General features: G+C 49.0%; 1 protein-coding gene across 4 annotated transcripts in view; it reads left to right on the top strand.

Annotated features, from left to right (window-relative positions):
• The first annotated feature begins 44 nt into the window (after positions 1 to 44).
• SEC14L1 (SEC14 like lipid binding 1) overlaps positions 45 to 11,148 on the top strand; it is a 43,905-nt gene continuing 32,801 nt past the window's right edge. Inside the window, exons 1-5 of one of the 4 annotated variants that reach the window (XM_039859591.1) lie at positions 50 to 198; positions 659 to 782; positions 1,398 to 1,502; positions 1,687 to 1,766; positions 2,296 to 2,388. In XM_039859591.1, coding sequence (XP_039715525.1) covers positions 2,326 to 2,388 — 63 coding nt within the window. In that variant the 5' untranslated portion in view covers positions 50 to 198; positions 659 to 782; positions 1,398 to 1,502; positions 1,687 to 1,766; positions 2,296 to 2,325. Of the gene's footprint in view, positions 199 to 658; positions 783 to 1,397; positions 1,503 to 1,686; positions 1,767 to 2,295; positions 2,389 to 11,148 lie in introns of all 4 variants that reach the window. The other 3 variants (XM_039859590.1, XM_039859589.1, XM_039859588.1) reach the window with 3 other exon arrangements.

Genomic DNA, 11,148 nt, shown 5'->3' with positions numbered 1-11,148 from the left:
CAGGCCCCGCCCTCCCCGTCACCCGTAACAACCACTGGAGCCTCGCCGCGCCCCTCCCGCTCCCGCCTCCCCGGCCCACTCCCCGGAACCGGTGGCGGAGCTGCGGCCGCCGGCAGTGGGACGGCGACGGCACCGTGGAGCCGCCGGCATGCGCGAGCCCCACCGCTCCGTGTCCCGGGCCCGGCCCTTCTGACAGAGGTAGGCGCGCGTAGCCGCGGCGGGCCCCGAGCGCGCCCCCGGCCCGGCCCCTCCCGGCGGCGCGGGGCTCTCGTGGCCGCCTCCGCGCCGGGCCCGCCCTTCCCGGCCTCCTCGGCCGCCCTTGGCCCCCTCGGCCGGGGCCCGGGGACCCCAAGTCGGCCCTCCTCACGACCCCGGCCCGCCGGCCCCCTCGCCGCTCCTGTACTGGTCGCCCCTCCCCGCCCCCATCCCGCCGGTCTTCCCACTCCCGGACCTCTCTTTGCGGGCAGCAGAGTTTGGGGTCCGAGCCCATCGCTGGCGGTGCACCGTCCGGGGTCGGCGGGGGCTGGGGCCCCGCCGGAGCCGCCGCACTGGACTCCCGGACCGATCCGAGGGCCCGGCCGCCCCTCGAGCCTGCTCGGGATGGACTCGCTGGGTCTGGCCCTTGACTAATGTTTAGGGACCAATTGTCATGCAATAGACGCCGCCCTGGGCCAGGATGCCACTGGGCCGCTGTAACTCCGGATTCCCACGTAGGACGCTTCTCTGGACCAGAGCATCCGAAGCCGGGAACTGGCAGGACTCAGAAACTCGTGAATGAGCAGGTTCTTCAGCGTAGTCACTTTGGGTCCGGCGGGCAGTGGAACCCCGAGTGGATGTTACAGGGCCTTAAACGAGCATTCTGCTTTTTTCATCCTCCCCCACCGATTTTTCTGTTCGATAATCACCCTTCTCCCTTATCGGGGAGATGCCCTAAAGTCCTTTTCCCACTTAATTAAAAAGATTGTTGAATTCCTGCTGTGCACCAGCATCGTCGGGGTTGCAATACTAAATAGAACGTGGCCCCAGCAGCGCACCAGGACCTGCCAGCCCCAGAATCAAGAATAATGACGGCTTCCCGGTGAGGGTGGTGGACGACTCTGGCGTTTGGCTCTGAGCCTCCTGGTTTGAGAGCTGGAAGTCTTTCAAGATTATCTCACCCCAAACTTCATTTTACAGAGGTGAAACTGAGTCCAATTGAAGTCAAGTGACTTGCCTGAGGTCACCCAGAGTTGTTGTTTAGCAGTTTTTAGATGATCAGATAGGGCTGTTTTCCTTCTGAGCCGGGGTGCGGGACGAACATACCAGGAAAGTTCCAGACTTGTTTAAATGGAGTACGGTATATATGACCCTTCTGAAGTAAAATCTGTTTTTTTTTTTTCTTTTTTCCCTTTTTACAGCTAGACTTTGGGCTCCTTGAGGATTTTCCATTTCCTACTTCCGAGTGTCCTCTCACCATACTCAACATAAAATAACATTCTTAATGATTATCCTCTGCAGGACAGGTAGGCTCTTTGGATTTATTTTTCTTTCTCATTTTCAAATAAGGACTAAAGTCACACAAGACTCCGAATAAAAGTGTGTTTTCAGAAACCCCACCCCCGGGGCGGGGGCGCTGGGACGGGAGTGTGAATTCCTGACATGTGAAGTAGGCGCCAGCATTTAATTGATGATTTACCAATATTACAGCATCAATGCTGGGAACTTCGCTGGAGCCTCAGGACAGAGTTCTTGGTGTCTCTGCCACTTGAAGACAGGCCTCTGAAATGGTAGTCTTAGAAAATGGGGATTGGCAAGTTTCCTTTGAAGCTAGCTTTTAAGTAGTATTCCATAATTTGAGATATAATAGTACTTTTTTCCACTTCTCTTTTACTTTTTTCCCCCACTTTATAATTTTTGTGTGTTCCCGGACTTAATATGTTAAAATGCCACCATTTTTATTTGGCTTCTAGTAGAAGTTGTGAAAGAGAAAACAATTCAAGAACTAATCGTTTTGACTATCAGTATAATCAAATCGTAGGATAGGACTCTAACCCAGGGCAGCCCTTAGAGAGGCCCAGCAAGGCGGGTGGGGGACGGAGTCCTCCAGGCCCCAGACAGGGCTGTTTTTCTCATTCCGTCTGGGTTTTGTTCACTTCCTCTTACCGTCTTATTATGTGTCATCTTTTGATTTTTGTATGAATAGAATTATGACCTTTCGAGGTTCCTTTCTACCGTCAGACCGTAGCATGATACGTAAATGCAGACCTCATTTTTTCCACATCATGGTTATTTCTTATATTTGTTTGTATTTTGCAGGTGTGAGAGAATTGCTCTTCTATTGCAATCATGGTGCAAAAATACCAGTCGCCAGTCAGGGTGTATAAACACCCCTTCGAGTTGATTATGGCTGTAAGTACTTAGCATTTCAGTTTACTCTTTGGCTTCTTATATTTTTTTAAGTATTCGGATTTGACGATCTGTAAACTGATGCTTATTTCATTCTTTGTCTCCGTTGCTCCGTTTGTACTCACCCTGTTGTTTTATGCTTACGAACCCTATCTAGATTTTGCGAAATGTTTTTAAACCCCAAGTCTCTGAAAATCTGCATGGTTGTTTTTTTTTAAAAAAAACGCGCCTCAGTGTAATGTATGAATTTGTTAATTCTCCTTTTGAAAACAGAGAAGTGGGGTTCTAAGTACTTCTTCCTCTGGATTTTGCTCTTTTTCGTTTGTAAAAGTAGAAAAAGGATGTGGAGGGCGTTTTTTCCCTCTGCTGCTCCTTAGGAAGAGGGCTGTAGTTATGGGCGAGTTCACTTTACTAGACTGAGTGCTTAGGTTGGAGCTTAATATACATTATTCTAATGACTCTGCTGCCTGAGTTTTCCCCCCTGCTATGGAAATCATGAGTCCTGTTAGAATTCCACAAATGGAGTAATGGAAGTCTTAATTTCCTTTGTTATTTACCTGAAGAGTTTGGCTGAAAAGAAGTGTTTTCCTAGATGCAAAACAAAACAAACGCATTCGCAATCACTTTTGGATTACTATAGGGTATTCTTTCTTTTTCCTTTTCTTTTGTGTTATTGTTAAGGTATAATATACATACAGAACATGGTTTTTGTTGTGAACAGACACCGTGATGAAAATGTCAAACTGAACCCAGATCTGGAACCAGAACATAGCTAGCCCAGTAGGAAGTCCCATTTTGCCCCTCCCCACTCAGAGTTAGCCACTGCTCTTGACTTTGAACACCACGGATGAATGTCATCTGTTTCTGTTCTGTATATAAATTGAAACTCAGGGGGTTTTGCATCTGGCTTCTGCTCTGCATTATTTATGATCAATCCAGTTTTGAAAAACAAAACAAAATCTCAAGGCCTCTGAAGGGAACAGTTTAGATTTAGGAAGTTCGTTTTTTTTAAATGGAGATTTAGTTTCCGTAGAGTGAAATGATCACATGGTAGCTATACATTTGGATCAGTTTTGACAGAAGAATGACCCACGTCTCTATCAAGATACACTTATTTTCAGCCAAACTTTTCAGGTAAATAACAAAGAAAATTAAGACTTTCATTACTCCATTCATGGAATTCTAATAGGACTCTACAATTTCCGTACGTCGTTACCTCAGAGTGTTCCCTTGTTGCCCCTTCTCAGTCAGATGTGAGGTTTTGTCTTTTTAATTCTGCATTCCCCTTAAATACTAGGACCGTTCAGTATTTTATGTTAGTGGCTTATCGAAAGGCTGCTTCCTGTTTGCATGGTCTGTGCTCTGGTCTGGCTTCTGGCTGTGCAGGGCAGAGGCCCACGCCAGCGAGTTCAACAAGGAGCCTTGTTTGGGAACACGCATGGTGCTGGGAGCCGCGCAGCAGTCCCTGAATGCCAAGGGGACAGCCGGGCCCGCATGAGGGTGGTTCCCGGCAGTGCCGGGGGCCTCAGCAGCAGTTGTCCTGGGAACTTCACCCCGTGGGCCTCTGCCTTCCTCCACGTGCCAGAGCACCCCCCACCCCCTCCGCTGGCTGCTTTGTTCACTCTTAGTTTTCTCCCCCCTGTGGTGTCAGCTCAAGTGCTTTTCCTGCTGGCCCCAGTTCAACTTTGCAGCATTTCTTATTGTGTTCTTTCAGTTTCTAAGTGACCAATTCTTGTCACATTTCCTAGTTCAGATTCTGGAGAGAGACTCGATCTGGTCATCTTTCTCCTGGACCTAGAATACAGGTGACAGGCCAACCTGTGCATTATTTGCCTGGTGGTGGGGACAGAAAGGCAGCAAGTATGGGGGGTACGCAGGGGAGTGGAGAAGGCACCGTGACTGGCACGCCATGTTTTCCACAATGTTAACTCTAATTTTAAAAGCTTGATGCGACTCTGATAGTTTGAGGAAAGGGATGTGGGTCTCTTCTGCAAATACTAGATTTAATAAAGAAGTGTTTTGATTGTCTACAGTTCAACTTCCTTATTTTTCACACTTTACTATTTTCAAAATGGTAGTTTGTCCTGCGAATTTTATGCATAGATTTACAGAAGAATTTGAAATTCAAATTCAGAACCACCTCGTCTTTTAAGATTAGCTCATTTTAAAATTGCTTTTGTATTGAGGCAGTAGTAATTTTCTTTTGAGTTGTTAGAAAATATTTTTTAATCTGAAAATGAAGTAACGTTGCCTCTTTATTTCCAGAATTAGAAACTAGAATGTTTGTTAAGTCTTTAGTGATTTTTGTGTGGTGTCATTTGTGGCTTTTCTGACTGTTGTTGTATGACATAAAATTTTAGTAATTTACCTTTGGTTTTTTTTATCGAGGAAAAAGTTAATAGAGTTACTTTGAAGATGTTCTTTTCAGTTCACTCAGAGTGAGGAAAGAGATACACAGTTAAAGTGAGAACAAGTTGTAGATAGCGTCAGCCAAAGTATTTGTGAGAACCTCGAAAAGTATGCTTCAGTAATCACAGCACGTGGCAGTGGACAGAAGATGGTTTGGCAGTGGCCGGCCTGTGGAACCGACAGGCGTGCCCAAGTCCTAACTTACAGGGCTCCCGTGAGGGGGACAGTTGGAGAAAAGGCCCCTCAGCCAATTTAATGCCCTTGTTTGTTTTAACCGAGAGGTTTTTATAATTTAGTATTGCCAGAAAATCGTTTAGTAGAAAGAGCCCCGTGTAAATAGGTACATGGTGGGTATCGAATATGTCAATTGCATTGTGATTCCTTTCTCGAAAGATTATCTTTTGTCTTGGGGTCAGTAGGCTGATAGCATTAAGAAGTCATGTTAATATTCTCATTAATTCATTTGAATGAAACAATGGTAAATAAGCCGAACCGAAGCGGAGGTTTTCCAGCAGTCATCTGTGGCATTTTAAGGGTGTTCGATATCAGGGCAGAAACATGGATGCTGGGGCTTCAGGGAGGTGAGTGAGACATCGCCAACTCAGCCCCCTTCTGGGGGCGAGGAATCTGAGACTCGGGGTAGTGCAGGCTCCCGCAGTTAGTGGAGAGATCTGATTCCTGAGCTCACGTTCTTCGTAGCACACGGTAGCCTCCCCGCCCCCACCCCGCTCCTACCCCTGTGTATCTGGAATGTTTTATGCAGGTTCTTGTCCTTGAAGACGTCTTTTCAGTTTCAGCCAAAAGCATTTCCTGGGGCTGCTCTGCCTGACTCGTAGGGAGGAGAATTTAATCAGTGAGGGACATTCCAGTCGATTGTGCCTTGAAGGATCTGTGGTCTCACACAGGCTGGTCATGTGATCCCACAGAGGGGATGCTTGGGATAGTGTTTCATTTTGAAGTTTGTAAGGTAAAACACAAATTTGAAAACTTAAACATTTTAAAGTACAGCTTTTCCCATCCTACTGTTAATGGCCCCTGAATAAATGACGTAAAGGAAACAAAGTGTGGAACGAAGCAGAAGCGTGGGGTAGGAGGGCGGGTGGAGGAGTGGTCAAGGGGTGTGACTGAAGAGGACAGTCCCTCTGGAACGGGATCTGTGCTAACAGCTGCAGAGGAGGGGGCGACTTAGCTCTGATCCCTTCTCGCCGAGGACAGCTGTCACTTTGACCAGTGGGAACACGTGAGAGGAGTAACATCCCGCAAGTCAAAACCTCGTCCAGTCCCATTTCTACTTGGGTTTTCCATGATCACAACAAATCGGCCCCATGTTCTCACTTCTCTTCACCGCCCCACCCCCCAGTTGCCCTATTCTCTCAGTGCCGTTGTCCCCGAAGCCCCTCCACGTCTGTGTCCCGAGCAGACACAGCCTCTGGATTGCGCCTTCGAGTCACGCATCTCTGTCCTTTTCTCTCCCAGCACCATCATGGGCCCAGCCCAAGCCCTCATCTCTGGACAGAGACCGGCGTTTACTTGTTATTTTCTTACTCACATCTTTCTTCCCTTTAGCTCATCCTGCATTCCACGGCTGGACAGTGTTTCCAGTTGTCAGTTCTCTCTCTGTTTAAGGATCCCTTATTGTGTTACATAGTTCTGAACTGCTTCGAACTGCTTTGTTCTTCTCAGCCCTTCGCGTCCTACCCTCTCTGTGTAACCTTATTTCATATATTATGCAAACTTCCCCACAGGAGCGTTTAAATCTACTCTGCCGTCCTGGTTTGCTGCTCACAGCGTCTTTCCCTGCCCTCCCCTCCCCCCTTCTTTCGCTCCTTCCTTCCCTGCCTTTGGTAGTCGCCTTTTCCCATCTGCCTCTTAGACTCGGTCTCACTGACCCAGCCACTTCCCTGATGCCTCTAAGGTGCTGTTCTTGCTTCCCTCTGCTCTGACTCCGTAAGTGGGTCAGTGTTGGGCACCGTCCCTGTCCTTCGTTTCTTTTATTCTTGAAGGTTCCCAGGCGATGCTTTCCGACTGTTTTGTGGTTCCTCAAGGGCGGCGCCTTTGCTGCTGCTCTCGTTCGCTCAGGCGCTGGTGCTGAGCACACAGAGGACGCTGGCAGGTGTTCCATCTGTCTGTCCGTCCTCACCGGCCTGGGGTGTGAGGACTTGGGAAGTAGTTTGATGGGACCTCGGATCTGCGTGTGACTGTCGTGTTTTCTCCATGGAAGAAGCAATGCGCTGCGACCCTCAGTGACCAGCGCCTCCCTTAGGAGCAAAGCCCTCTGTGACAAAGTTGGCAGTTATTTTCCATCTTTGGAAATTATACAAAATCCTGTTGACACACACCGTGATAGTAGTTTAAGCAACGTGCTTTTATGGGCCGAATAACCAGAACACCTGTCTGCCAGTGTCCAGTGTCGATCGAGTGGCCGCCACAGCGAAGCGCGCCCTTGTCCTTCGCAGTCCCTCGTTTCATTCTCTGTCCTTTCGGTGCCTTTGCTCTCGGTTACGTCACGTCTTCACCAAGACGAGACGGTCAGAGGGGAGAGATTTTCTGTGGGACTAGATGCAGCCCTGGGTCCTGCCTCACGCCCGCTCTGTGACCCAGTAACTGGGCCGGTCACTCGTGTGAGGCCGTTGCGAGGACGTGGGAGCATTAAACGGACCAAGGGAGGGAGGTGGGAGAGCCAGGGCCGGGTAAATCACGGCTCCCGCTCCCTCTCCAGTGTCCAGTCCTTTCCCCACCGCCGTGTCTGAGGCGATGTGAATCAGTTTCTGTGTAGGTAAATGATCCAGGTTCTCTGATATTTTAAAGATCCTGGTCAGTTTTTAGTGGGGTGGCGGGGAGTCTACTAGTCTCATTTAGGAAGGTTTCGAATGCCATCGTGTGAGTCCTCTCGCATTTAATAAAAGCCGGGGTGTAAAAAGTCAGACTGACTTAGTTGTAAGACAGGACAAGCGGACGGTTAGGAATAACGTACCTTCACTGCAGGCCGCTCCGTATAGAGCGGGCATTCCCCTTACACCCACTCCCAACACGTTATGCATTCTGAGTCATGTTTAAGGTGCCAGGGTGAAGACTGTGTTTCAGTGGGAGGAATTTCGAGGAGAAATAAAGCAGGATCCGATTCATCATCTCCTTGCCTCTTTGATTTACCTGTTCTTGTAAAACCAAAACCAAAACAAAACAAAAAAATTAAAACACCAAACCTTGCATTATGAAACTTTTCAAGCATACCCGAGCAGAGAGAGGGTACAGTGAGTGCCCACTTGTCCACCCAGCTCCGGTGGTGTCAACATTCGACGGTGTCCTTTCAGCCGTTCTCCCCAGTGTTTTCCCCCTGGTGTATACAAAGCAGATTTCAGACATCTTGTTAATTAGCTGATAAATACTCCAGCATGCATCTCTAGCCAGGAAGGACCTTTTTCTTTTTTAAAAGTAACCACCATGGCATTTGCACACCTAACAGAAGTACTAATAATTTCTCGATATCATCTAATACCGAATCCACGTTCAGACTCTTGTCTAAAACGATGTCATTTCGTGAGTTGTTAGGATCCTGCTTCCGACACCGCGGTCGCATTTCGTCGGTAGTTACGTCTGTGCTCCCCTCTGTCCGCGTCCAGCCTTCTGTGTTTCCTTCCACGCCAGTGCTTTGTTAGGGAGAGCGGGTCATCCATCCTGTTCGATTCCCTCCACCGCTGCTGATTTAATCGTTCGTTTCCGCACACAGGCACCGGGAGAAGCGCGGGCCTCGCCTCCAGCGGCTCAGCTGCTTTCTAGCAGCTCTGCGTGCGCGTTGCTGCTGGAGGCGAGTGGTCAGCGCTGGCTGCTGCCCTTCCATCCCCGTGGTTCTCCTGCACGATTTGGAGTTGCAAATAAGGTGCAAAATATTTTTTTCCCAAATTAAACTGGGTCTCTCTATTTATAGTTCTTTTTAACCCACTTCATTGGTCCTAATATTTCATGCAGAAAGCATTTAAAAGGAGTTAGTTTATTGGTGGGTCTGATTAAAAGGGCTTCTGTGTAGCACGTGCAGTGGATGCTTGGCGGAGGTCTGGCCCCAGGGCGGTGGTGGGGAGGGGGCTGCAAGGGTCTGAGGTAGCCGGCCGTGCTCAGTCAGTCTTGTGTCTGTGCTGCTTTCCTCGGAGCCCCGGATGCGGACATCGGGTCGGCTGGGGAGGCTTCCACAGAGTTGTTCACTGGAGGGATTTTTGTTGGCTGCTGTTTTATCTGATTCTTCTTTCTTGATTTTTTGACCTATACAAACGTGAAACAGACAGTTTTGTGTGCTTCCAGTGAATAATTTTACATGTAACAATGCATCTGTTGCATTATAATTCTCTCCAGAGGTACAATTCGATGTCAGCAATCCTAACCTTTTTTCAGAAAAGTCGTTATTATTATGTAATAACGTGCAGCTTCCTCTGTGTGAGGTGATTGCTCTGTGTACTCACGATGTACGGAGTCCTCTTCCATTCAGAAGTCTGCCGACTGTCTCGAGCGCTCTTGGAGTCATCAGCACTGGCGCTGGCAGGCGTCCAGTTTGCCAGCGTCTGCATATTCGATTAGATGGCTGCGTGGCGGCTCTCTCCCTCTCGGGTCTCGGGGCCTCCCCTCTAGTCTCTCTCACTTTTCTCTACCCACCTCCTTGCCTCGTTGGGGACAGATGGACTCTTCCTCCAGTGACCACTTGGTTTGTAGTTTTGGGACTTCCAGCTGTATGTCTGTGTTTTCTGGCCATGATAGGCATTTTAATCGATAGCAGTTAATGCTGTTTTAGAAACATCCAGCTCTATCTCACTTGACGTCTCTCCCTGGGCGGTCTCATTTAAGCTGCGCTTCAGCTGTCCCTGTGTCAGCCGAAGATCTCCAAGCCTTACATTTAGCCTCCTCGAGGGGCCATCGGACTCCCAGCCAGCTCTGCTCCAACGGCGCCATCCGACTGTTGCAGGGCAGATTTGCGCACCTGGAGCGGGTGCACCCCTCCTGCTTGTGCAGAACACTCCCCAGTGGAAAACGAACACCCCCCCCAACCCCATAAAATACCACTCAGAAGCTCTCCCTTTTTTCTGGGCTGCCGCTTCTGGCCAGTGCCACCACCACGCGCCCTGCCCTCAGATCGGAAGCCTCGCGGCTGGCGGCCTTTCCTCCTGTGCCTTGGGCCTCAGGGTTGGCCAGACCCTCACTGTCCGCGATGTCTCCTGGATTGCCCCTGCATCTGCCCCTCCCGGCGTTGCTGCCCGAGGTGACCCGTCACCACTCGCCGTCCCTGCAGCAGCCTCTGGACTCTGGCTCCCGACCCCACCCCGCCCACCTGTCCTTCCTCGCGGCCACTGCCATCTCTGCGTTGTAAAGACGAACGTGCCACTTGCTGGTCTAGATTCTAAAGGAGCTGCATCTCACTGTCAGGACAAAGTTCAGACCCTCGACCCTCTAGCCTGGTCCCTAGAGCTGTCCCCATCTGCCCCCTGCTGGTCTCCGATGCCTCGCTCCGCATGCAGCACCCCCCGCCCCTCCCCGCGCTCCACCTTCCAGCTCTGCTACATCACGTGCAGCCTCCTAAGTGTGCCATTGTTTCCCCTGGATCCTCTGCCTTTATGCCAGCTGCCCTGGACCCGTCCCCCTCCTCACCTGCCTGCCTCGGGCCGGTCAGACTCCATTCCCTTAGTCTGAATTCCCTCTCTGCTCTGACAGCTCACTGTCACCTCACTGGTCACTATGCCTTGTCCTAGTTGCTGGGCTTGTTGACCTCCCCTCCACTCAAGCATCTTGAGGGCAGGAATCAAACCATCTTGCTCTTTATCCTGAGCACATAGTAGGCCCTCACAAATAGATTTGTGTACAGAAGAGGTGAGTCTTGGAATGTGCGCATGTATTTCCTGTGACTTCTGCTTTTGGTAATGAAAATTTTGACAGAAGGCCGCACTGGAACATAACCTTTTGGTTGGAGATATTTACTCCTTATTAAAACGTGGTTGGAAGGAATCTGATACAAATCATGTTTTGTGAATAGAGTTCAGTTCAGTGAACTGAACCTTATAATTACCGTAGTTGACTGAAAAATGTGTCCTGGTTTATGTATCAAAGGGTGTTTTGAGTGGCTTTTCGCCAATAGTAATGCGTACCTAGGATTTAAAATTTTAATTTTTATGGTTCTTCTACAGTACATAAAAATCACTTAAAAATTCTTGACTCTGATAGAATGGTATTCTTTTTTTTTTTTTTGTAATCTCTACAGATTTGAACCTGAGAGGCTGGTTATTACATGACTTTTTTTTAATGAATAAGTTATCCTACCTAACATTAGGTAGTCCTGATCATAAAACACGTATGATTCTTTTCTTTTTCCTAGTTTAA

The sequence above is a fragment of the Pteropus medius genome, unplaced genomic scaffold (assembly GCF_902729225.1).
Source record: "Pteropus medius unplaced genomic scaffold, Ma_sr-lr_union100, whole genome shotgun sequence".
Lineage (NCBI taxonomy): Eukaryota > Metazoa > Chordata > Mammalia > Chiroptera > Pteropodidae > Pteropus > Pteropus medius.
Note: the sequence above shows the minus strand (reverse complement) of the source record. Positions and strands in the feature narration are given on the sequence as shown.